Source organism: Neophocaena asiaeorientalis, unplaced genomic scaffold (genome assembly GCF_003031525.2).
Source record: "Neophocaena asiaeorientalis asiaeorientalis breed wild unplaced genomic scaffold, Neophocaena_asiaeorientalis_V1.1 scaffold119, whole genome shotgun sequence".
Lineage (NCBI taxonomy): Eukaryota > Metazoa > Chordata > Mammalia > Artiodactyla > Phocoenidae > Neophocaena > Neophocaena asiaeorientalis.
The window spans coordinates 2,890,366-2,917,990 of NW_020175821.1; the positions used below are offsets into that span (position 1 = coordinate 2,890,366).

At 41.4% G+C, this 27,625-nt stretch overlaps 1 protein-coding gene across 2 annotated transcripts in view; it reads left to right on the forward strand.

Moving 5' to 3' along the window:
* INO80 (INO80 complex ATPase subunit) overlaps positions 1–27,625 on the forward strand; it is a 101,864-nt gene that overhangs the window by 67,659 nt on the left and 6,580 nt on the right. For both annotated transcript variants that reach the window (XM_024732421.1, XM_024732422.1), the window contains exons 27-31: positions 7,425–7,519; positions 13,627–13,699; positions 24,331–24,489; positions 25,126–25,228; positions 26,041–26,129. In XM_024732421.1, the coding sequence (XP_024588189.1) occupies positions 7,425–7,519; positions 13,627–13,699; positions 24,331–24,489; positions 25,126–25,228; positions 26,041–26,129 (519 nt within the window). The remainder of the gene's footprint in view (positions 1–7,424; positions 7,520–13,626; positions 13,700–24,330; positions 24,490–25,125; positions 25,229–26,040; positions 26,130–27,625) is intronic.

Here is a 27,625-nt window from a genome sequence, read left to right on the forward strand (position 1 = left end):
TTTTTTGTGGTACGCGGGCCTCTCACTGCCGTGGCCTCTCCCATCGCAGACCACAGGCTCCGGATGCGGAGGCTCAGCAGCCATGGTTCACGGGCCCAGCTGCTCCGCAGCATGTGGGATCCTCCCGGACCGGGGCACGAACTTGCGTCCCCTGCATCAGCAGGCGGACTCCCAACCACTGCGCCACCAGGGAAGCCCCTCCAAATATATTTTGTGGGCATAGAATTACAGTGCCCACAATGTTTAATATTTGTCTAATCATTTATAGAAATGTAAATGTATTGTGGATTTTAGGACAGTGCAGGATTAGGTCTACTTTTCATTATCTTTTCAAAGAGTATTATGGGTTTTTCAGTCACTTTCATGATGGAAGCTTTCATTGTAAACATTCATTAGAGCCATGTTCCACTTTAAAACATGACCTAGTATTAATTTAAAAAAATACCTTGACCCTTGCTTCTTCATTCTCAGAGTGTTGTGGTTTTTGTTTGCTTGTTTGTTTTTTTAGATTAAAAAAAATGTTTTCAGGATTCTCTTTTTCCCTTGACATCTTGTACCCTGTATATCAAAGATGGAAGAAAAACTTCCAATAGAGCAGGAATTTGAGCTCACATGGGACTGTTGAAGCTGTGCTGTGTAGCTGTGGAGCGTGTCAGCATCTCTTTTATCTAACAGCTTTTTGGGTTTTTTTGGTTCTGTGCCTTAGCCTTGGCTATGTGTTTTTCTGTTTCTGTGACTCAGAAGAACTAAGAGATAGTAAAACTTCACACACTTTTGTATGGCCAGGATTCCATTTTGTGAAAATACTAGTTCTAAGCACTTTGTATTTGCTCAGTATTTTCTAAAGTGATTGATAGCCTCCTTCTCTTGGGCAAAAATCTGACTTTAATTTAAATTTCAAGTGAATATATCAGATCTTCTTCCAAATAGAATTCTATATTCAGAAATATTTCATCTTGTCCCATGGTATCCAAATAGTATTTCCAGATAGGGGATTTAAAAAGGGGACTACTTAATTTCCAGGGCCAGGAATTTTTAGTGTGCCATGGGCAGAAGTCAAGGACATAAATAAGGGAGGATATCACAGGTCACTAAGTTATGTTAAAAGTTTATTTTTATTTCCTGAGTCACATACAGGGTCTTGCCTGATGGGGGTACTGTGGACACAGACATAGCCCCTATGCCTTTGGGATGGTGGCATCCAGCTGGATGTCAGACAAAATTTTTCCCACCACCACCATTTTACCCTATAGTTTGGGATACTCCCCATCCCTCCCTATAGTTTAGTAGTTGCAGAGAGCTTTTAACTCACTACAGATGACTTACATTATCTCTGAGTCATCTCTTTTGAGATTCATTCCTATTGCATCAAGCAACTGAGTCTGTCGTTCAAGGAAATAAGCCTCAGTATTTTCTATGCGATACAGAAATACTTGGAAAGGGTCAGCCAACTGGTGCTGTATGTGTGATTGTTAAGTACTGAAACCCAGACAAATCTTGCACTACACCAATATATGAAAATAATGCAACACAGAATTAAATACAGATAATCCATAGCTAATGATGATATTTGAGACGCTGGGTTGTGTAACTTGCCTAGTCAGCAAGTACCTCACTGGGGAAGGATTCATCCCAAACAGACATTCTATCATTTATGGGCTGGCTTTTCTTAGAACTCCAAGTAACCTTTGGGAGCTGTGATTCTGAACATACAGGGAAACTGAGTATTTTAAAACTGCTCCGTGGAATGAAAAGCAAATTGGGGTCACTGTTAACTAGCATTTTCATTAGGTCTTAGAAGTAATAGAAATAAATGTGTTTGCTTACAACCACACTATATTTATTCTGTTTAGTCCATTTCTTTTTCATGTCAACTATGAGCGAGGCACTGTGCTAGGCAGAGGTAAATACCAGTTAAATGTGGTCTTTGACTTTAAGAGATGAATCTAGTGAAGGATTTATGTATGTATGTATATATATGTCTCACACAAATAACTGTCAAGTGTACCCTGATACTAATGTCAAAAATAAAGCATAAAGAGAGCTGAAGATAGCAGGAGGGATGATACATTTATTTCCAACTGGGTCACTTCGGGAAGGCTTCACATACGGTGACATATGAACTGAACTTAAATAGAATTTCAACCGTGAGGAAAAAGGGCATCTCCAGACTAAGGAAGCCAGATGTAAAAAGGCACAGACATGGGAAGGTACAAGACATTGGGCAGTGGGGAATAGTTTAGCGTAACTGGAGCATATGGTTTAGAAGAAAGGGGAATAACAAGTAGGGTGAAGGCAGATTATGGTGGGCCCATGAATGCTTTGTGATTGCTCCAGAGGGCTCTATATTAGATAAGGGAAGGATAACTATCATATTTCACTTACTTGGTGCAATTTGCTTGGACAAAACAGAAGTTGTAATAGACCTTGAGGGGAGCCTCACTTTTTGCTGGTGATATACACCAAAGATGGAAAGGGCGTGTCCAGGAAAATAAAGTTACACTAGGTCTGCAGCTTTGTGGATCATACTGAGTCTTCCCCTCAAATTTTTTTGTGACAGTGAAATTGGGTTAAAATGAACATCAGAGACAACTTTGAAATAGAGAAGAAGTCTCAGAATGGAAGGTTTGCATTAGGGATATATAAACATTTGCCTTTATTTTTTCAAGTGCCCAGTTACCCTTTCATCATTATAGTCATAATATATTAAGAACCTTGTGGGGCTTCTCCCTCCCCTTTTTTTCCGCTAGTGGTAGTGAGCTTCTGTTCTGTCTGGGAAGCAGTAGGTGGAGGGGTTAAGCTAAAGGCTCTGGATCTAGTCTACTTGAGTTCCCATCCTAGCTCCATGCCTACTGCCTGTGTCACTTTAGAGACCTTGCTTAACATCTGTAAGATATGGGAGTGACAATAATAACACCTACCTGAAAGGCTATAGTGAGGATTAGATAAGCAAAACCAGGTAAAATACACAGAATAGTGATTGTCACTTAGTAAATGTTCAGTAAATGCTAGTCATCATCATTATCACTACTGCAAGGTGAACCTAGACCCTTTGTTTTACGCCCCTGGGTGTGTGAATGTTTGATTTTATTTAGTATACTTTAAAGGATTGAGAGGCACTTGCTGAAACTATTTTGAGTTATGCTAATAGCTCTGTTCACATGCTACTGCTTAAAAAGTAGGACTTAGGGACGTGTTCCAGAACTGACCTGTCTTCTCAATTTGTATTCTAAGACAGTGGGTTTTCAACTGATGGGGTTGGGTATAGGACAGGAGACCTAGGTGTAGACATTAAACAGGTGGGGCCTGGACTCCCTACCCTTCTTTGTTAGCTAGAATAGTAATTTTTTTTTAAATCTATTTTATATTAGAGGGATTCCATATAAGAGTTTTCTTGAAAAAAGTGTTCCAGTGCTTTAGAAATAGCATAAGGGTATGTTCTATAACAGTGTAAATGTACTTACAAGTCACACCTCTTAAATGCAGATTTCGATTTACTAGATATGGGGTGTGCCCCTCAGTTCTGCATTTCTAACAGACTTCATGTGTTGCTCATCTGAGAGCCATGCTGAGATAGCATGATTCTAAGGGACCCTGCCCTGCCTTCCCTCTGGAGTGGTTGTTCTTAGCTCTAGAAATAGGGTGTCTATTGCAGTCATCTTTGGAGCTTTTTAAAAATAAACCGGTCTAGGCCCTAACCCAGACCTACAGAGTCAGAATTCCTGGGGTGGGACCCAGGAATTTTAATCCCGGCTGAAAATCACTACTCAGATGCCAAGAGTACATCTTGACCATAACCCCTTTGACTTCTTCAATAATTTTTAAAAATAGTATCTACTAGAACTGTATGGGTCTAAAGACTTCCTAAATGTTAAAAGCCATAATTTTTATTTTATTAGTTCAAGCAGAATTAGAGCTTACTTTGGTTAGTGGTTATTGATCCACTTGAGAATACTGGTGTTCATATTTATTTAATTAAGGGAGGATACTAAATTATGAGACTTCTGGGAGGGGAAGGTCTACATTTGGTTTCTCTTTTCGCTGCTTTAAGTGGAAAGGAATTCTTGGTTTACAAGGTTCCAAGAAATTTAATCATACTGATGGATCATTTTCTGAGCTTTTCCTAAATAACCCGAGTAGACTTGGGTTAGAAATGCCCTTGGTTTCTACAGAGTGCCAAGTGTCAGGAAGAACTGGGTAACAGTTGGCCTTTCTGTACCATAAGCCCTTCTTAATGCACAGGAGTGCTAACATGACACGGTTCCTACAAAACACAGTAAAGTCATCCAGCAAGCAGTAGTCATCCAGAAGTGGTCCTCAGGCATGGGAGTGAATTACTTACAGACTATCAGACTATTGGGGGATGAATGAGAATGCTGTGCCATCCTTGAAAGACATTTAAGGGACTTCAGTGGTGGTGCAATGGTTAAGAATCCGCCTGCCAATGCAGGGGACATGGGTTCGAGCCCTGGTCCATGAAGATCCCACATGCTGTGGAGCAATTAAGCACATGCAGCACAACTACTGAGCCTGTGCTCTAGAGTCCGCGAGCCTAGAGTCTGTGCTCCACAGCAAGAGAAGCCACTGCAATGAGAGGCCTGCCTGCGCACCGCAACAGAGTAGCCTCCGCTGACCGCAACTAGAGAAACACTATGAGCAGCAAAGAAGACTCAACGCAGTCATAAATAAATAAAGTTTGTTTAGAAATAAAAGACATTTAACTGCAAAACTCAGCAAATAGTTACTAATTAACCAGTCTCAGCTGCTGGCTTTGAAAAGAATATATGAAGCAAGACTCTTAAGATAGATATTAGAAAACCATTAGAAAACTTTTTGATATAGAGATCGTTAAGTGGGGATAGATTTTTTTAAATAGATTTTTAAACTAACTTTTCAAAAATGCTATGACTACTATCAAATCATTTGTTGTTAGAATTTGTCTTTTTATTTTAAAAAATAGAATTACATTTTATGTTAAATCATTAGGTGTTTTTAGGATCATAGGAGAACTGAACTAAGAATGGAACAGTTCTTGAAATTAACAATTGGAAAAAATAAGGCTTTTCTTTCCGGATGAGCATTTGATTAAATTAACTATCTTTCCCAAATAGCCTAGAGTTCTAGAGAGATGTCTAGGATAGCTTTGGTGTAGCCAGAATTTGTGAATGAAAGAAATACTGAATTGCCTTTTTAGCTCAGTCTTTATCTTATAGATGTTTTTCTGTATTGTCAGGATATAGCTATTCCTCTGTTCTGCTTTTCACTGCTGTTTCCATGTCCATTTACTTGTTGTTTTGAAGCTATTTACTGAAATAGGATCTAAACTCAACTAAGCCTTCTGAAATCCCACTATTCCCCTGGGTGAGAGAGCAAAGGCTTAAAGCAGCAAATGGGAAAGATTCACTTCCGTTGCCTCAGTAACAGGTTGTCTATGATCAGTGTTGGTTTGATTATGGCCTAGGATTAATATCTCTAATGTTGTTCTGACCTTGATATATAAATGATATGAACAGCAAGATCTACAAGAAGGTTCATTCATCAGTCCTGTCACTAAAGTTGGAAGTTCTGGTTCAAAAGGCAAAAGAGTGCAGTGCCTATGCAGGAAACCCACCTTTTGGTTAAAGTTCAAATCTGTGGACTGTCTCTCTATAATCTAGGTATTTTGTTGTTCTGGATGGCAACATCTCCAGATTGGATTAGTTGCCCAGGTATAGTGAGCCTCTAAAGACCATCATCATGCTGTCATTTTTCGTCTTCTTTCCTGTATTCCTCATCCAAACACCCCCTACTCTTCTGCCATTAACCCATTCCCATTATAGGGCTCTACCACTAAATGTGAAGCTTGCTTTAACTGAATACTTTCTGCCCCCCCTGTGATTACCAAAGCCCTTAAAGAACCACCTGGAGACAGAAGGAAATAGTGCAAAAAGGAAGAAAAAGAAATATATATATACACACACACACACACACACACACACACACACACACACACACACACACACACATATCAACTTGCTCTAAGAGTGCTGCCACATACACTATACCAGTCATAACAAACTGTAACAACCTTCTGTGCTGAAGTACCCAGCCAGGTATAAGAGGTCCATAATGAGACACACACACACACACACACACACACACACATATCAACTTGCTCTAAGAGTGCTGCCACATACACTATACCAGTCATAACAAACTGTAACAACCTTCTGTGCTGAAGTACCCAGCCAGGTATAAGAGGTCCATAATGAGGATACTACAGTGGAAGAACATTCGACCACAGAAAACTAATTAATAGAAACATCTCCCAAATGTAGAAATGATTAGTCTTTTTCAATAGGAAAAAGGTTTCTTTGAACTGAAAAAACTGCTTCATGGTGTTTCTTACAAATAGGCAGCTGTATTAGCTTTTTATTTTTTGGTTGCCTTGGGTCTTCCTTGCTGCGCGTGGGCTTTCTCTAGTTGCAGCAAGCGGGGGCTACTCTTCATTGCAGTGCACAGGCTTCTCATTGCGGTGGCTTCTCTTGTGGAGCACAGGCTCTAGGCATGTGGGCTCAGTAGTTGTGGCACACGGGCTTAGTTGCTCCGCGGCATGTGGGATCTTCCCGGACTGGGGCTAGAACCCGTGTCCCCTGCATTGGCAGACGGATTCTTAACCACTGCGCCACCAGGGAAGTCCCTGTATTAGGTTTTGGTAACAGTCCCTCTGCAAGTGGACTTTTTGAAACATAATCCATATAATTGGGGTAAAGAAAGGAAATCAGTGCTCATTTGGACATATCTGTAAGAGGAATTGCAGCTTCCAAGAATGGAGATACATCCCCTCTATTTTATCTCTTGAAATCTCTTCTCCATTCTTAAAAGTTTTAATTCCTCTTACAGATAATGCCAAGAACATTCTCTGCCATGGAAAGTTACCTTGTCTTCTGTTCATTCTGATGCTTAGGCCTCCCTTAACAGTGATGTATGCTGTGCTGGGAGAAGGGAGCTTAGGTTGTAAATTCAAGGACTTTGGTCAGCAAGAATTTGCTGGAGAGAAACCCATTGGGGTGGGTGTTGCTGAAAGAAAACTGGCTATTCCATAGCCATGAGAGACATCTGGTTAGTGACTGAAAAGCCATTTTGGTTTACAGATTTCGTTTTGTTTAGTTTGTTTTTTTACAAAACCTACAGAAATCTGCAGGAATAAGATTAGTTTCTAAGATGAAATTGAGAGTTGTTGTAATCTTCAGGGTACCCTCTATTTTCGCACGCTGACAATAAACTCATTTACGAATCAAATTCCTATACTTCTGAGATTGCTTTCTCCTCATTCTGGATAGAATGACTTGCCCCCAATATGGATGAGGTGGGTAGATGCTTGTGGAAATTAGAATGCAGTAATTTGTATCAAACTTATTATATCTTTTTACTCTGATTGGCAGGAATATGTGGTTTACAGGAAGCATACCTACATGAGGCTTGATGGCTCATCCAAGATCTCAGAGAGGCGGGACATGGTTGCTGATTTTCAGACCAGGTAATGTTAATAGGAATTACAAAAATGGTCATTTGATTTTCCTCTAGTTGAGATGGTGAGTTAAAAGAAAGACCAACACATCTCAGATTGTTAAGCAATCATGATATAATTTCTGCTATTTTATGAGGTAGCTAGATCTGCTTATAGTGGTTTAGATTTGTGTGTCTGTGAAAGAGAGAGGAAATGAATAGTTGGTAATTTTAGTGCCAAATCAGTGCCTGTTTCTTTGGGCAATAAAAGAAATGATTTCTGAGTATGAACCAGGATCCTTATGTGAATAATATGTACATAGAAAAAAGTCCACAAGGCTATATTCCTAAATGTTAACAATGGCTATCTCTGGGTATTGACGTACAGTTGATTTCCTTTTTGTTTTTGCTTACCCATTTCATTTTGTATAAGTTTAAAGAAAAATACCTCCTTTTTCCTGCTTTCCCTCTAATATTGTAGTAGTACAGTGCAGTATGACAGATTGCAGTAGTGTGCGGTCTATTCCTCTGGCAGCTCTCAGTGATAGTACTCCTCCCACCTGATAACGAGCCTGTGAAGTTTCAGATACTGCCTGCTGGATGCTGATGGCCTACAGAGCCGTAATTATCCCAAGTGCAGGTTCTCATTGTAATAAGCAGGGTCTGCTTACTGCTCTCTCCAAGGAGAAAGCTGGCGTCTGCTAGTGACAGGTCTCCTGAACTCCACCCTTAATTTTCCTTAGACCTGGAGAACTAAGGAATAGAGTAAGATCTTAATGTTCTGTAAGTCAGAACAATTCTGAATTTTTGGTCTTTAATTGTGTAGTCTGTTAATATTTAACTTTGGAATTCTTGGGTAGAAAATTAAGCACATAGCCATTTGTATTTAGGTTGCAATTTTTAGTTTCTTTCATTTCAGTTTTAAAGCATGTTTTACTTCAGCATAAAACAAATCCGTAGTTCAACATAGAATATCCTCTGATTGAGAATTTTTGCTATTGCACGGTCCTTTATAACACAGCATGGGTAAGGAGATACATCCTGATGTTTTGGTTTGCAGTATATACTGAGACCAATAACTCCTAGGTTGAAACTACTTCTGCATTCAGGTGCCTGTTTGACCAACAGTGGAGGGGAAGAGCTGCTTTAGACCTATTTTAGTTTGTTACCTGAAGCAGGTGGTAGATGACCTAACTTAGCTTCTTACCTAGCAGAATCTTTCGACCGATTCTTAAATTGATTATTTGAGTGAGACATGTATAATCATAGTAGTGCCTCCTAGCACTCCATACTGTGTGCACCTCTCCCCACCCCCAAAAAAAGTTTACCAGCTGATCTTTATCTTTCCTTGATTTTGAAATCAAATGAATTACATTTCACTATGTCCTTATCTAGTCCAACCTTCAGAGCTCCAAATGACAAGAATCTTACATACAAGATCTATAGACTGTATGTTTCCCCCAGGGTGCCTATGTTTTTTCCAGGAATGCCAGCACTTCAGTGATTTGGGCACATTGGTATGAGGCAGCATGAGTTGTGTGTTAGAAGAAAAGCCATTAAGTAATAGATCTTTTGCCTATTACTGTTTGTGTTTTTTTCCACTAATATGTTCGATATTGTACATTTGAGAATCTCATTTATAGCAAAGCTAATTTTTTTTTGCCAGTAACAGTTGGGGTCATTGTATATTATATAAAATGCCTGTTGAGGAAAATTTGAGAAATATTTGTTGAAGAAAGTAAAAATCACCCACAATCCCATCACTGTTAACATTTTGGTTTATTCCTCTTGTCTTTGATGTGTGTATGTAGTTAGATTTATATGTTGATACCATATTGTAGAGATGACTGTATCCTCATTTCTTCCACTTAACAGTATATCATAAAGGTCTTCACATATCATTAAAAAAAGTCATTGTAATCATTATTTTTAATGATCAATATTCCATTACATTGGATATACCACCTTTCTGTTGTTAAAATCTTGAGTATCTTTGTTACAAAGCTTTGTCATCATTTTAGATTATTTTCTTAATATAGATCCAAACAAGAGAGATTATTGAGTAAAGGAATATGAATGTTTAAGACTGTGCATATTATCATATTGCTTTGTAGAAAATTCTACTGGTTTAGAGTCCAATCAGAGCTGTATTATGTTGACTTCTAACAGTTTTGGCTTCTGAGTTGTAGAGCTACAATTTTTCTTCTAGCTGAAGCAATTCCCAGAAAACTGGACTGTGAGATCCAGGGCTCACCACATTTTACAGTGACCTTTTAGTGGAAAAAAATCAGTAGATGTGTCTAATTTACTACTTCTAAAATCTCTTATTTAACTTGTGATTACTTGGGCAATCACAGTAGCACACATTAGTCTTGAAAAGCTTAGCTTTAAAAGAGGGTATTTTCACCATTAAATTATACTAGATCTGCTTAGTAAATATCTTGTTTTTTTGCTTTCCTGGAAAACCTACTTGAGCATCCAAATTCTACAACTTCTAAGAATTACTTAGGGAGCAATGAGTTTTATTTAGATACTGAGTAACAATCGTTTTAACACCTTCATCTGCATCTAATATTAGGTAAAATGAAAAAACAGACTAAAGTCTTCTTCCCTTCCTACACATGAGCTAGATGGTAGAGTTAGGATTGTGGCTAGGAAATAATCTCCTACCTCTCACATATAGAATCTGAACTGTGCCTATGCTGATTAGGAGCTTGTCAGGCAGGTCCCTCCAAATGGTATCTAAATTTACAAATTTGAATGGCAACAGTAGCCCAATATAGAGAAAAAGACAGGTGTTTTTGAAAATAAAAAAGCATGACTTGCCAAATATTTTCATTATTATTAATGAAAAGACATCAAAAGAAAAAATTGTAGTTTCAACTGGAAAGCCCTGTGGCTCAAAGGTCAGCCAGAGTAAACAAGAACTCCTATAAAAAGCCATTTACATTCCCTTTATACAAGATTTATTTATGAGGGATCCTTCCAGGAAAGAGTCTGACTGAGACTAAAGACTGTTTGGCCAGGATGTCCTGACTGGGCAACATTCAGAACACGTGACCAGTGCCTAATCCTAGAAGCCATTCACAAGATCTTTGCTCTGGGTTGCCTTGGCCTTTGCTTCCCTTCCTCCTACCCCATGACGTTTGCCAAATGGATCCCCCTGATTATCTGATTACTCGGGTGACCATTTGGAAAACATGAGAAAAAATGAGTGTAGTGTGGATTTTTCCTTCTTGGTGAGAGTATAAAGCTCCAGTATCTTTAATTCTGGCTCTTTTTCAGTCATTCAGCAAGTCTTCACTGCAGTCAGCTAGGTACCTAGCACTATTTGAGTATTTTGTTGTATAGTAGCCTCAGGGGCCATTAACTAAAGAAGAGTAAGAGTGAGACTTAGGCATGTCTTTGCTACATGATTCATAGGCTCCTTCACAGACCCCTGAAACCTGGTCTCTATGGCCCCTTCCAAGAGACCCTGAGTTGAGATTCCTTTATAGCCCCCTAGAGGGCACCCAGACCATCATGTTGCCTTCTGGGATTCTGTTTTCTTCCTTTTAGTCAGCTCCCAAAACATTAATTCACATTATCAATACTAGATCTATTAAGTAGAAAGGAACTTCTCAACAGTTCAGTTTAGATGTGTTTTTGTTTACATATGATCCAACAGTGTGATCCAGGATGGACACTAATTTCCTTGATTTTTAATCACCCAGGGTTCCCATAATCCTTATTTTTCCATTACAGTATGATGAAATTACACTGAATGCAGCCAAACGTTGCTACTTACCATCTACCTCATCATTAAAAGCATCTTCTCAATAAATAGTTAATATCCCCCAAAAAACATTTTCCACCGTTAATGTTTCTAAGTTTTGCTACTAATTTATTTTTATCTATATTCCTTTCTCTAGTGTTTTTTTCTGTATATAGTCCTTGTTTGTGAATGATTACCACATCTGGGGACTTACCTCTCTGACTGTCCAGACTATGGAAATGACCCATCTTTTTGCCTCTACTCTTTTACTATAGATCCCAGCTGCCTTCTGTCTCCCTCCCTGTGCCATCCCTGTTCCCCCATCCCCACACCAACAAAAAGTCCTAGGCATCGGGTGACTCCATCAGCTCTTACACAGATATCGGAGAGAAGCCTCTGACCCCTGCCTCTGTGTCCACAGAGCAGGAAAGAGAGATGTATGGGACTGAGCAATCTTCCTAAGGCCAGAGTGGGAAGGATTTTTCTATAGAGATTAGTATGGCCCTGGAAGGCTACATCAATTTTTATTTGAAACCTTATTGTGGTTAAATATTCTCCCATGGGCTGTGAGGTATCAAGCTTCCATTTATATCATCCTATATCTATGGGAAAATGTGTTTGTAAACTGGCAGATGCCTTTTAACTTTTTGGTTTGCCCTTTATGATTTAACTGTGAAAGATGACATCTTATAAATAAAATTCTGAAATATTAAACTTTATGACAAAATTCAAGGATAAACGAGCAGAACTTTCATGAGAGTACAATACTTTTGGAATTATGCCCTACAAGAAGCCTCCAAACATGATCTGTTATCCATGTCTGCCTCTAGGAAAGCTGTGTTTAATTGAAAGCAAATTAATGGACAGATTTCTACTAGGACCTACCCAGCTTAGGGATTAACCAGGATACTTATTTCAGAATAGTTCCTTCACTGGTATTCATGTTTGACATTGATATGTCATCATTTAGTCACTTCAACTATATTCAGAGCATCCTCATTTTATAGCATAGGGAACAGACCTTTAGCAGCCAAGTGACTTTACCAAGGAAGAACAGCATCAAGGGATGAGAGCATCCTGATGTCAGTGTGTTTCTTTTTTCTTTATTTTTTTTTAAACTGGAACCCACAGAATAAAATTCATCTTACATTGGGATTTAATACATATCTACCATATCTGAAATCACAAAACAATACTTATCCTTATGACCTTTGTTGTATTATAATATTTTCTAACCTGTTCTATTTCTTTCTTTAATTTATGTGGTCCAGACTCACCAAACTGATTTCATGACCAATGATAGGTGTGACCTAACCAATGATAGGTGTGACCTGCAATTTGAATAACACTGATATAAATGAATTTCTACTTTTATTCTTCATTATAGTCATAGAGAAAGGGGGTGAGCAGCTTGATTTAGAGGGCTGTAAAGTTTGTTTACCAGTATAAGGCAGTCCCTTTCCCTTAGAAGTGTTCTGGAAAATAACCTCAGGTGGCAGGAACATGAAAATGCAAGATAGTCTTGAAATATATTTATGTTATCTGCAGGAACTGGGCTCAAACCAAGCCCCTAGTTGTATGTGTATACATAGATAAATCTTACAGTTGAAGACTGCTCTTTGTGATCTGGCATGCCCTTGTTCCTAGAAGATATTCAGTGAATATTTGCTGCCTGAATGAATGACAGTGGCACTACTGATTTATTTGTAATTCTGGGTTTCTTTAATAGGATGTAGGATGTAGAGGGAAAATGAGAAAACTGTCTTGTTTCTGTTAAGGGTTATGTTGGCATTTGTCAAAAAGTACTTTAATTTCAGCCTGTCTTCATGGATTGATCCTAACTTCAACGTAATACTTAGAAGTCATAACCTGAGTCTTATTCCTGACCTCGGGTCATTTTTCTGGGACTAACTTTCTTCATATGAATTTTAGTGCTTTGGAGTTAAAATCATTAGTTCCCAGATTATTGGAAGTCATGATTCTTTGGGGAAACACCAGGAAATACTGACTTATTTGTCCCCTCTGTATGAACTGGGAATAGTTTGACTTGCTAAAAATATGACTGTTACAGAAAGAGAGGTCTCTACTTCCATAGCATATTTTTCTGTTACATTTGCCAAATGTTTATAATTATATTCCCTATCAGTCAATATTAGTGGGCAGCAAGAGTTTATCTGCAAATTGGAAGGTGACTACCATGGTTTGATTTTAGCAACAGAGCACCTTTGTACAGTGTGTCAGAGAAACCTGGATCAGGTCTGGGTAACCACCAAAACTCTTTCTAGGCCTAGACACTGTTCTTTGTCCAGAGATCCCTCTCTTTTGCCACATGCCATTTTTCTTTTTCATTTTTTCCTCTTAAAATATCCCTCCCTCTTCTGCAGGAATGACATTTTTGTGTTCCTGCTAAGTACACGAGCTGGAGGACTGGGTATCAATCTGACTGCGGCAGATACAGTAAGTAACAAGAGCACAAAAATACACTGGATATGTGGTTTTTCTACTATAAATACGTTGTTCGGTTGGCCTTATCCTTTATTATATGTCACAGACTTTTTATTTCTTTGTCTCTTGTTGTGTTAAAAGACAATAGTGGCACTTTGCCTGGAACTGGAACATTTTAGCTTTCCTTTTGGGCTTTTCTCTCCCTTCTCTTATTCTAAGTTTCTTACACATTTATTCAACACATATTTAGTAAATGCCTCCTATGTGTCTGATAGTGTTTTAAACACTTGGAATATGTCAGTGAATAAACAAACTGGAAAAAAAAACCCAGTCAACTCAACTAACCAGATGTGTTTGTTTTAGGAGCTATAAGTGAACAAATCAAAAAGTTGTTTTATTACTCTTATGCATTATTCCATCATAGGAAAAACTCATATTTTTGTATCCCGAACTTATAAACATGGTTGGAGAGCAATGAAATTGGTGATTTAAAAAATAAAATAAAAAGACATCCCATCAAATTATCTATCCTTTTATGCCCAATCTTCTTGGAGGAATACTTCAGCATCTGAAAGGGAGAAGAAAAGAGCATTCCTTTTGTATCTCAGATTTATTCCCAGGTTACAAATATATTTAAAAACAATATCAGTAACCCTGACACATAAAAATGCATAAATGGGAAATTGTTTTGTAGAAGGCATGATTCTGCAAATGTCATTTAATGTGATTGTTGTGGTACCTCTCTGCGAAATACAGAGCATCAGAATCCCCACAAATATGAGGAGGATGCAAACTCTGGAGGGTCATGGAGAAATGAATGAAGTACAAAGGTGAAGAAGCTTGAATAAATTCACAACAGTAGAGCTGGAACTAGGTCCCCTGTTTCTCAGGTTCCACTTCTAGGCTGTGTTCATTCTTTCTCCTTGTTAACTGCTACACTGTAGAACTGCCTGCCTTCAAGAATGAAAAACAGATTCTGTAACATCACCAAGTAGAATATCAACCATAGGATTCAGCTGTACCTTCCTCGGCATCTAAACCACTTCAGCCAATTAACCATGCTGGGACACGGTTCCAGGGCCTGGGGACTGCTGGAGACATAACTGGGTAGATTCTGTATCTTATGTGCACATCATCAGCCTCAGTCATCTTAAGAGAAGGCAGTCATTGGTGGTAGTGTTGTTCTTGTGGGTTCTCTGATGAGGTAGCTCACTTGGTGTCATATCAGCAACCTTTCTCTTTGCCCCTTGGTTCTCTACTCTAGTTTTCAAGCATACTGTCCCAGTTAGTCATACTCTTTTTTTTTTTTTTTTTTTTTTTTTTTTTTTTTTTTTTTGATGAATTATTTTGGTTGTCAGTTTGTGTGTGATAGAGGGCGGATTCCATAGTTTTGGGGTTTCTTCAAATTAGAGAAATGAGACCTGGGTTTGAATCCCAGCTCTGCTGTTCACTGTGTGAAAGTGAAACAGTTGCTTGACTGCTCTAAACCATAGTTTCCTCCTCAGTAAAATGAATATAATAATCTTTCCTTCACTCATGGTTGTGAAATGTCACCTAGGAACATGTGACCCCAGTGCCTGCACATTAATAGCCCTCAGGGATCCTGTGACCCTTGTAGCCCCAAATGAGAGAGCCAGGTCCAGGACTTCACTATTTATACTGGGCCCCAAATACCCCTCCTTTCCCCTAGGCCTTGTCTGCCTGGCTCTGTGCTCAGCTCTGCTGCTGTGGGAAAGCTGGGGATGGGAGTCCAGGGAAGGCTCTGGATTCCCAGGGCGGGTGAAAACAAATTCACACATGATGTGAATTGAAGGGCCAGAGTTGGGGATTGGGAGCCTCAGAGGAGGAAGAGCCCATTGGGGAGGAAGTACTCCAGAGCCTTGCACTGGTTCAGCCCTGCTGTGTCCTGGAGGCATGGCTGGAAGAGGGGTGGAAACTCTTAGGGGCTTCCCAGGGGGCAGTAGCTTCTTCTCTGGCACCTTTGTTCCCCACCAGGGTTGGTTGATATTCCTCTCCTGTGTCTCTGCACAGCCCCCAGGAACTGGGCCTGAGTTTATCTCTGGATCTCCTGCTTCCCCTCCTCTCCACCCCTGACCCCGGGAAGCCTTTGTCTCAACATCCCAAGCACAGTTATCCTTAGAGAGGCCCAGGTACCTGTGTGAGAACGCCAGGCAGGTGGTGATCAAGCTAGGACGTGAACCCAGGAGTGAAGACTGGTAGTCCTGCCGCACCAGGGTGCTTCCCTCATACCAAGAGGTGACCAATGGGGGAAGTTGGGCACAGATTGGAGGACGAGTTATTTGGTTCCTTTAGGGGTCTTGAGACACTGTTTAGCATGTGGGTGGTCTCAGTCATTACATTTATGTAGTCTGGAAGGCCCCACGGCAACCCCCTTCACATCCCAAGCTTTGCTCCAGCTGAGTGAAGCCAATGCATATTTTTTGTTTTGTTTTGTTTTGTTTTTTGGCTGTGTTGGGTCTTCGTTGACGTGTGTGGGCTTTCCCTAGTTGCGGCAAGCAAGGGCTACTCTTCATTGTGGTGCGCGGGCTTCTTATTGCGGTGGCTTCTCTCGTTGCAGAGCACGGGCTCTAGGTGTGCAGGCTTCAGTACTTGCAGTGCGCGGGCTCATTAATTGTGGCTCGCGGGTTCTAGAGCTCAGGCTCAGTAGTTGTGGCACACGGGCTTAGTTGCTCCGTGGCATGTGGAATCTTCCTGGACCAAGGATCGAACCCATGTCTCCTGCATTGGCAGGCAGATTCTTAACCAGTGCGCCAGCAGGGAAGTCCCGCCAGTGCATATTTGAAATAGAGGGAGGAGCACGTAGGAACTGACCCAGACACAGATTCAATTCAGCAAAGTGAAAGTTCTCTCCCAGGTTAAAGGGGACTCTCTGACAGCTGCCTAGGAGTTGGCAGCAGTGGGCCCAATTAGTCTTACTCTTAATGTGAGTACAAGATTCATCACTTTCTGCTAGCTGATCTTTTGGACTCCAGTCTCAGTCCCTAGCCCCATACCTCCTCTGTTAGTTTTTATACCCTTCTTTATTAACCATGCTACTCCCTGGCTTAAAACTCTTCAGGGAGTCTCTGTCATCTACAAGATAAAGTATAAGCTCTTTTACACATACAAGGCCCTTCATTTTGTGGCCTTTATCTCCCTTTCCAGCCTAATTGCAAGACTGTTACTCCTTCCAAAATTTATGTTCCAGAGGCGGGGAGAGGTTGGGGGCCTAGCATGGAAGAATGGTGAAAAGAAGGGGCTTTCAACAGTTGCCTGCAAGGCACTGGGAGAGTGAGAACCTGCCCAGTGTGGCGCCAGGGCATGGGCCGCCTCTGCCTATGTCTAGGGGAGGTACTGCTCTCTCTCGGGGTCAGTGGATTTCCTGGCGACGCAACCATCATTTTGAGGGGGGACTCGGAGATCTTCATTGCCACTCGCCACCTCACCAGGCGCCAGATTCCAACCCACCCCCCTTTCTCCATACGATGAAGTCCATCACCTCCCACCTAGATCCGGATTTGGGTCCACTTGGCGTCTTGCCACCAGGTCCAGCCATCAGTGTGGGGGCAGTGGGTCAAAGACGGCGACACGGACTCTGAGATCCGGGACGTCGGTAACCTGAGGAGGGGAAGGCTGGCGCACCCTCCCTACTTCCCACCATCTCCCTCTGCTCTCTCCCTCCTTTCCAGTCCCAAACCAGCTCACCGGAGTTGAAGCCAGCCCTCCAACTGTTTGAGCGTGGGGCACGGGCTGGGGGTGGGGTGGGGATGGGGTCGGGGGCTGACTTCACAGTGACTAGCAGGTTTGCTAAGGGTTGGGTCTGTTAGGCTCTAGGGATCTGGAGTGCCCTTTGGCACTTGGCAGGTACAGGTGAAAGCTGTGTCCGGTGCTCTCTGAAGGGCCTGTGGCCTGTGACTTCCAGTGGTCCGGTGGATGGATGGATGGGATGAAAGAAGTGTTCCCATATTGGGGTACAGGGAAATCATTCTGGCTCTGACCTGATTTCTGTGCTAACTACAACAGCCTGTTTTGTGGCCTCAAACATACATTATACATGTGCTTTAATCGTTAAAGAAAGCATGCATTGTCCAGAAACAAAGACGTCATTTTTCAAAGAAAAAACAAAAAAATTTATGTTATGGTAATAACAATTGACTTGTTTCCTGAACCCACCATACTGTATCATAATATTACATTAACAGCTCCCTCATCATAGATCTTTGTCCTGGGCACTTTGTCTTCTTCCACCTGGTAAACTTCTGATTGTTCTTTTTGCGGTACGCGGGCCTCTCACTCCTGTGGCCTCTCCCGTTGCGGAGCACAGGCTCCAGGTGCGCAGGCTCAGCGGCCATGGCTCACGGGCCTAGCCGCTCCGCGGCATGTGGGATCTTTCCCGGACCTGGGCACGAACCCCTGTCCCCTGCATCGGCAGGCGGACTCTCAACCACTGTGCCACCAGGGAAGCCCTTTCTGATTGTTTTTCAAAACCCAATTCAGGGTCAGGGGTTGCTGTTTTATATGGGCTGGTAAAGCCTCTCTGATAAGGTGACATTTGAACCAAGATCTGAAGAAAGTGAGAAAAGCAAGCCAGTTATGCATCTGGCAGAAAAGAATAGCATTCCAGGGAAAGGAGATAAGTACAGAACAAAGCCCTGAGGTGAGAACATCCTTGGCATAATCAAGCAATGAAGCAAGCCCTTTGTAGGTGTAACAGAATGAATGAGGGCAGAGTGGTATAAAATGAGTGGCAGAAGCAGATTGTGTGGGGCTTAATAGGCCATGGTTAGGATTTTGAGGTGGGAGGCTACTGGAAGAACTTGAACAGAGGAAGAACTTTAGCTTGAGCTTAAATGTGTCCTTCTGGCTTCAGGGGGGTGGGGTGGAGAAGACTATAGGGAAGGAAGTAGAAGCAGGAAGTTCAGTTAGGAATTAGACACAAGACGATGGTGACTTGGACAAGGATTGAAGCAGTGGAGGTGATGAGAAGTAATTGGAATCTGCATGTATTTTTAAGGTACAGCCAATGGGGTTTACTACTAGATTGGATGTGGATCATGTGGATCAAGGAGAACTCCAAGGTGTTCAACCTGAGCAACTGGAATGATGGAGATACCAACGACTGGTTAAGGGGAAGGTGTGGGGAGGAACGGGTTTGAGAGGGGAAATCAAGAGTTTGGTTTGGGGTTTGTTAAGTTCAAAGACTCTTAACCAGACATTAAGTGGCATTGTCACCCAGGTGGTAGAGCGTGGAATTTAAGAGAAAGTTTGAGGCTCAAGATGTATTTTGGAATCATCAGGTCATAGATAACATTTAAGGCCATGGAGCTGGATGAGGTCACCTGGGGAGGCCTAGCGTTGGTTCATTTGATTAAAATATCTTTCCCGGGCTTCCCTGGTGGCGCAGTGGTTGAGAGTCCACCTGCCAATGCAGGGGACACGGGTTCATGCCCTGGTCCGGGAAGATCCCACATGCCATGGAGCGGCTGGGCCCGTGAGCCATGGCCACTGAACCTACGCATCCAGAGCCTGTGCTCTGCAACGGGAGATGCTACAGCAGTGAGAGGCCTGTGTACCGCAAAAAATAAATAAATAAAAAAAAAATAATAAAAAATAAATTTAAAAAATATATATATATCTTTCCCTTCTTCTCAGCCTGCCTATGTCAGGTTTGGCCTATGGTTTCTTAAGGAATAGTTCACCTAGTCATTCATTTGAATGGCCAAAAAATAAGCAGGTTCGAGTGGGGCAGATCTGCATCATGCTTCTGGTTTTCACAGTTTGCCTTATGCAGGTAAGCTGGTCCTGCCAGTCAGAAAGAACCAAAGTAGGCCCCTAACCCCGTAGCTAGAGGAGTAGAAGTAGGAATTCGCTTTATATCCTGGGGCATAGAGAGAGGCTCTGAATATTCTGAGTCCCCAGTTCCAAAATAATTTACATTTAAATTTGAGGGGAGGGCTGAGGGACTCATAAATTAGAACCTCCTGGAATACTCAGAAGAAATGAGACCACAGGATTGAAATGAGTGGGCTTCCCTGGTGGCGCAGTGGTTAAGAATCCAGCTGCCAATGCAAGAGACACAGGCTCGAGCCCTGGTCTGGGAAGATCCCACATGCCGCGGAGCAACTAAGTCCGTGTGCCACAACTACTGAGCTTGTGCTCTAGAACCTGTGTGCCACAACTACTGAAGCCCACACGCCACAATTACTGAAGCCTGCGCACCGCAACAAGAGAAGATACCGCAATGAGAAGCCTGTGCACTGCAACAAAGAGTAGCCCCCGCTCACTGCAACTAGAGAAAGCCCGCGCACAGCAACGAAGACTCAACACAGCCAAAAATAAGTAAATAAAACAAAAGATTTAAATGAGTTGCTAGATAAAGCTTTGTGTGGAGTTAAGTTATACTTGCTGTGTGTGTATTATTAGAGAAACAATAAGCTTAATTGCCTGCCTGGCATTTTTCCTTTGTTCTGAGATTTGTTCAGCTTTGGAAGATCCCCAGAACCATTTATGGACAAGGGAGAGGTTAGTCTGCCTAAAATGTCAGGAGAAACTTAATGTTTTATGATTGAGAGTGCATTTATAAATGTGTATTTGTAAACATTGGGATTATGTCTGGCTCACTCTGTAGTAAAAACATGATTTTAGCATGAAATTAATGGCAACTGCCCCTCGCTGCCTGTGGTGTTCTTTGTGTATTCTTCTTGGAGTAGGGATCTCTTTGCATTTGACATTGTTTAGTGAGAAATTGTTATAAACTGCACTGTTGGTTTTGTTTGTGTGAGATCTGTTTTAAATGTTTATGTGTAGAGAGAGATTGAAGAGCTTTTGTCCCTTAGTAACAGTGTGAGAAGTCTTATGTCCTGTGAGACAACATGGGGCAGCTTTCAGCCCTCCCAAGGGACTGAACTTCCACCTGTTCTCTTGGGGGAGAAAAAGAGTGAGTTCCACCCTCCAAGTGTTGGTCAGCTTTTTCCAGTTGTTCCTCTAAATTTTCCTGTTTTCCATTTCACTCCCTCATCCCCTGAAACTCCCTCTTATTGACCTGTATAGCCAGGCGCCTCCACCCCATCTCAGCTCTCACCTTCTTCCCTTGCTTCCCCTCCCAGTGCCCGCCCAGCTTGGTGTTTACAACTTCATAAAGGTGCTGACAAGTAATTTATTTCCCCTTAGTCATTGTTGGGCCACACATTGTGGACTGACTAGCTTTAGTCTTTCCTAGTTAAGTCAGCTGTTATAGTTCTTTAATTGTTATTTTCTCTAGAATGTCTCACTGAGCTCCATAAACAAAGATGTCATCTCTGTCCTATTCTAATGGGCATGGTCTCCCCTGACTCCCTCTCCCTGAGTTCATGTCATGGTTGATTCAATGTTCATTTTATTGTCAAGTTAGATAATAACCATACATCGAACTTGGTTTTTAGTTCTCTCTGTTCTTGTCTTAACCCACTAGCTTACACATATTTCATAATCTTTTTCCCTGGGTCTTTTTCTAAGTAGAATCTTTTTTTTTTTTTTTTTAAACATCAATAGCTTATTGGGTAGGGTTAAGTAGAATCTTATTTTATTCTCTCTTTCTTCCCAGTTCCTCACCTCTTTTAATCCATTTGAATGATAGATAGCCACTAAATTGGGGGAAGGGGGGACTTTAAATTGCAAGCCTCTTAGGCTTTAATCTTATTGTTTATGATCTCAAAAGAACCCAAGTTGAATCAGGTTTGGTTGCCACTGAGACTTCCAGGAAGAAAACGTAAATATGGAGGAAACACCTATGAAATGATTCATAATATAGAATTCCCCATTATGAATTCATGCTGAACCATTGCCTTAGGCTTGGACTACTAAGGTACTATCTTTGGGATGTGACATCAACTCTCATACCTAACTCATGTTAGGTATGTTGGGCAAATAATGACCCTCCCCCCCCAGTCCAATTGGAGGTCTCCTTTTTTGTTTTTTAAAGATTAATTTTATTTTTGGCTGCATTGGGTCTTCGTTGCTGCGCAAAGGCTTTCTCTAGTTGTGGCAAGAGGGGGCTTCTCTTGTTGCGGAGCACAGGCTCTAGGTGCACGGGCTTCAGTAGTTGTGTCATGTGGGCTCAGTAGTTGTGGCTTGTGGGCTCTAGAGCGCAGGCTCAGTAGTTGTGGCGTACGGACTTAGTTGCTCCATGACATGTGGGATCTTCCCGGAATCCACTGCGCCACCAGGGAAGTCTGGAGGTCTCATTTTCATTAACTCTGTCTTCTCTTCCTTTGTTCTCCCTGAAAGTTTAAACTGAATTTTCTAAAATTTTTCATATCCTGTTGAAGCTCAGAATATCCTGTGGCTAAACTCCTCTACAAGTGACAAACATTGTGTACTTCCAAATCCTAGATCTGTGGACACTGTGGATTAACAATAAGCTTTCATAATGATTTTCTTTCTTTGGCAGGCAGTTTGTAATTTTTTCCTCAAGGATTCTAACCTACACTAAAAACTGAGGGATTATACCTAATATGAAAGCAAGACAAAAGGAGCGCCAGAAGAAAGAGCCAGTGGGGGTCCTTATTAGTAGAGGCAAGAGCATTGAAAATGCTGATGCCTTTTATCCATCTTTACCTCAAGTGAATTCTGAAGAAAATGGCAGAAGAATTGCTTCCATTTTTAAATGAGAAAATAAATTACTTAGGAATGGTGTTAAGCAAGGGAAAAAGCATCTAGAGGAACAGTGTCAAGAGAAATCAATCACTCTTCAGCCTACATTTTTTTTTTTTTTTTGCGGTACGGGGGCCTCTCACTGTTGTGGCCTCTCCCATTGCGGAGCACAGGCTCCGGACGCGCAGGCTCAGTGGCCATGGCTCACAGGCCCAGCTGCTCCGCAGCATGTGGGATCTTCCCAGACCGGGGCACGAACCCGTGTACCCTGCATCAGCAGGCGGACTCTCAACCACTGCGCCACCAGAGAAACCCCAGCCTACATTTTAAGGCTCTATCTAGTTTTGATCACACCTTAGAGATTCTAGTATCAATTGACTAATATTTGTAAAATTCTACTTTGTACTGGTGGATGGTGTCTGTCCTCAAATAAGACTAGACAGGAAGATTTTTAAAATATGTAATACACACGAAGCAATTGCTCACCTTTGGAAGGTAGCAGTTAAGTGGGAACTTGGACTAGGATAGGTGATGCAACATTTTGCTAATAGTGCACGTTGCGGAAGGAGACTATTAGGATTGTGAACTCAGGCCAGTCTCTTCCTAATTTGTAAGATGAAGGAAATATATAAGGTTTTTTTGAAAATTTAGTGAGATATGTATGCACATCTGTTTTAAGTGCTCAAAAGGTTTCAGCCAGTGTCACTTCTAATAGGAATTCATGAGGAATAGGAAAAGGAGACGTTGTTACAGGCAAGAGAAATCAGGGAGGTCTTCCTGAAAGTGGTGAAGCTTAAACTGAACCTTAATCAACAGAGAAGAGTTGAAGGATTGATTGTTAGTCAGAAAATCAGCTTAAGCAAGAAGTAGTACAAACAAACGTAATATAAGTGAGGGATACCAAAGAGACCTATCTGACAAAAGGGAAGGGGTGCTTTTATGTTAGGAAAGAATAAAAATGAAGTTGTCTTAGTATAGCAGGACCTGATTATTGAGGGGAGCTTGGACTTGGTGTGTAACAGCATAATCGACAGAGAGATGGAGTGGTCTCCAGTGGTACCCAAAGTAGACTGAAGAAGAAAGAGACAGATCTCAGAAGCCTGCTGGTCTAGAAACATTAGTGAGCCAGATGTAGGTGGTGAGGGCCTGGTCAAGGAGGACAGTGGACTGTAGAAAGGATAGGTTTGTTTCTGAAGAAGCACTGGCTGGATTTGGTGACTTGGTTGAATGTAGAGGACGCATGAGAGATAGGGGTCATTTTGAACTGGCTTTCTTTTAGGAGGTCTACTGTATTGATAGTAGCCTCAGGGCTGAGGACCCAGGAGTCTGTTGGTTTTAGGTTCACTGGTGGGGCAGGGGAGGGGGGAGTACATTTTGTTGTTGTTTGTGTTTGCTGTTTAGCAAACTAGAAGTAACTTCCAGAGAACCCTTTAAACATTTCTTGCCTGGAATTCAAGAGACAGGAAATGACCCTGTTAATGGGAACCTGAGAATGCCAGGAAAGCCATGTCTGCCTCTTACAAGGTAGGCCTATGGTTAAAGAGAAGGCTTTCACATCCCTCACATCCCAGGCCCACTGCTTATTTAGGCAGTGTGATCTTGGATAAAATCTCTTATTCCTCTGTGTCTCAGTTTCCTCATCTATAAAAAGGGGGTTTTAAATAGTACCTAAATCATAGTGGTAGTGGGATTTAAGTGAGTTATTACACATAAAGCATGTAGTACAATGACTGGCAAATAGTAAGCCCTGAGTGTTAACTATTAATATTGTTGCCACTCCCTCTTTTTAAATGAAAACCCTGAAAAACGCTCAGAGTATGTCTCTTTTGCCCAGGGCAGATGAGGGAATGGCTTGGTTTTATGAGTAGATAGATACCTGTTCATCTTTATATCGTAGAAGAAAATCTGGCATCAGACTATTGAAATAGATGAGTGGCTGGGTTGCTGTCAGAATTCCTAGTATTGCCCTGAGAGTGCCTCATTTTTGCTGTATTCTCGTCCTGCCTATGCAGGTGATTTTTTATGATAGCGATTGGAACCCCACTGTGGACCAGCAGGCCATGGACAGGGCCCACCGCTTGGGGCAGACAAAGCAGGTTACCGTGTACCGACTCATCTGTAAGGGCACCATTGAAGAACGCATTCTGCAGCGAGCCAAGGAGAAGAGTGAGGTAAGCAGAAGGCAAAGGAAGTATTGTGCTGGTAGAGAAAATAGTCCAGCCACATTGACTGGACTAAGACTAAGACTGTCTTGGCTTTCGTTGGTCATGAAAGCACTAAAATTTCTTGTGAATAGAAAATAAAATGAGGTCCCATACAAAAGCAGTCTACTGCCCTGGCCATTCCTTACTCCTTTTCTACCAGAATGGTGTCTACAACCTACATTCAGCTGTTGTTCATGTGAAGAGGACCCCAGGTCGTGGCCTTTTCCTATTTGACATGGTTTCACATTCAGGGGAAGAAGGAATGGCGTTTGCTGTCACCCTAGTACTCTCAGTGTGACCGGCCTCTGAGTTGTGTGACAGATTTGCTGGTTTCTAAAGAAATGATTATTTGGGGTTCTTTTCCTTCTTGATTCAGTATTATTGGACCTTATAGCTATCAATTAACAGTTGCAAGCAAAAGAAGTTCTCCTTTCTGTTGGACAAATGACCTGGATGAGCCAGTCACACGAATGAAAAAGAAGTAGGAAATCCAGGGGCCTCACCAGAGAACAGATTAAGAAAGATGTTTCTTTCTTTCTGAATATTTGTCATAAGGGAATGGATGCCTGATGGTGGTGGTTTTTGATCTGCTTTGATATTCAGATTCAGCGGATGGTGATTTCTGGTGGAAACTTCAAACCGGATACCTTGAAACCCAAAGAGGTGGTTAGCCTTCTTCTAGACGATGAAGAATTGGAGAAGAAATGTATGTACTCTAGACCTCTTATTAACGCTCTCTCCTCCTTACAGAGATGTTTCTTTAGCCCCACTCTTCTGGAAATGGAAGGCGCCCTTGACTGTGCCAAGGGGAGGCAAAGCCAAAGACTGTCTGGGGAGAAACATTTTTTTGGTTAATATTTTATATTAAAACCCAAAGAAGGATGTATTATGGAGTAGAAGGAAAAATTCGTGTGTATTGTTAGAGTAATATGACTTCAAATAAATGGGTACCAGGAAGGCTATATCCCTTGACACCTCAGCAGTAATGAATTTACTCTATTCTATCCAGAGAAATGTTTTTATGGAAAAGTTGGAAAAGCACACTGCTGTATGTAACATACAAACGCTTCTCCCAGTACTTCTGGCTTTTGAGAACAATGGGTTTCAGTTTCAGACTTACCTTGTAAACCTCTGAGGACTTCGACAGCATCACATCAGAAAATGTGATGAAGCACCTTTCTTATGGGGCTCACATTTGCCACCACCTTCTAAAAACCTTTCAGGACTCTGTGCAATGCAGAGATATTAAAAGACTGAAAAGAAAAGGAAAAAGAATAAAAGGCAAGGAAAGGCCCATGACAGTGTCACTGAATCGTGATTTGAACCCCAAAACTGTTAAGAATCCAAGGAACTCTGTTCATTCTCCAAGTTAGAAAACCACCAGTTATCTGCCTTAGATGGATAGAAGTCATACCTTCAATCATAAATATAAAAGAATATGGCCACCTTAATTTCAGAGAATGAGGATTAGGATTGCCACAGATACTTCATCAGATCTTTTTAAAATTTTCTTGACAGTGAGACTCCGACAAGAAGAGAAACGGCAGCAGGAGGAAACCAACCGAGTTAAAGAGCGCAAGCGCAAGCGGGAAAAATACGCAGAGAAGGTATGTCAAGTTTGGGGTGGTGGACAGGGACTGATGGGGGTGCAGAGTGGTCCTTACAGAAGAGGCTTCAGGGTACAGGCTTGTCGTCTTGGTTACTGGTTGGTGTCCAGCTCCATCTACGTGTGCTATACAGCAGTTCTGTCCTGGCAGAGAATCAAGCAGGAGAAATGCAGCCTTGGTAGAACTGTACTCCCCACACAGACATAATTACATGTGTTTGTGGTTACATGTAATTATGGAAACCATTTGTTGGGACTGTTAAAAAGCATAAGTCTAATAAATGTAAGATGAATGTTACCTTATTAGATTCCATAGAATCTTAGAAAGGACCTAAGAGGTCATTAGATCCAGTCTTTCTGCCATAGTTCTGCTAGTGTACCATTCATTGTCATCTACTACTGGAAAAATAAATCGCTGGCCAGTCTGTTCATCTTTTTCTCCAATTCATGCCAAGGATTTGAGTTGTTTTTGTCTCCCTTCTGACATTTCCTACTTGAGCCCACCAGGCTAGCTGCAAAGTGGGATGTAGTTCCCCTACATTTCTCCCTGTCTTGCTGTTTCTACCAAAGTATATCAGTAATCCTTACCCCTGATCTTTACTGATATATAAATCAGAAATGAGGTTTCCAGGACTTACTCTTGTTTCAGGAGTCAGCCCATTAGTTCTGACTAGGTTCCCAGACTTACCATGCCTAAAGACTGTTGGTTTGAACAAATAAATAATTAATTAATTAATTTAAAAATAAATAAATAAAGGCTGTTGGTTTGAAACCATTTTATTACCTTCCAGAAAGTGGCTCCTAATTTCTTCTGGTGGGTTTGGCTTACCTTTGGGTTGTGCTGAAATTCAGACATTGCCATAGCTCTGGGCCCTCAAGTCAGACATTTGTCCATGTATCATTTCCCGGGACTGTTTGGTTTGTCTGAAGCATGTTGTCTAGTCACATGTTAAAGCTGGTTGTGCTTTAAGTGGAGGTCCACTTCTTCCTCTTATGCAAGCTTGTATAGGGCCTCGTGTCCCTTTGGCTGTATGGCCCTGATGGTCAGCAGCCTAGGAGCCTGTCTATATTATATGTTCATCTTCTGATAGACACACCAGCTCAATCCACACCCTTGATTGTACCTTCTGCTAAGCAGAACTATTTCTAGCCTGAAGGATGCCCTTGGTACTCACTATATTTACAGAGTTGAAAAAAATTCTTAGGAATGAAGGCTCACGTTCTTCCTAGTCTGGGCTGCTATTTCTACCCATGTTCTCAGGTTCTTTTTATGACTCCACTTTCAAATCTCTAACCCATTGCTTACTACTATTCAGAAACAATGTCAAAGAAGAAAGGGTGATTTTCTTCAACAGGACATTGTAGGGTTTACTGAGTTTGCATCAGGTGCCATCCCTACTCTGAATAAGAAGTTTCAGATAAATACCCAGTGATAATATAAACTACACAAAGACATACCGTATTAACCCTAATATAGGTCTAGATACAAATGCCGTT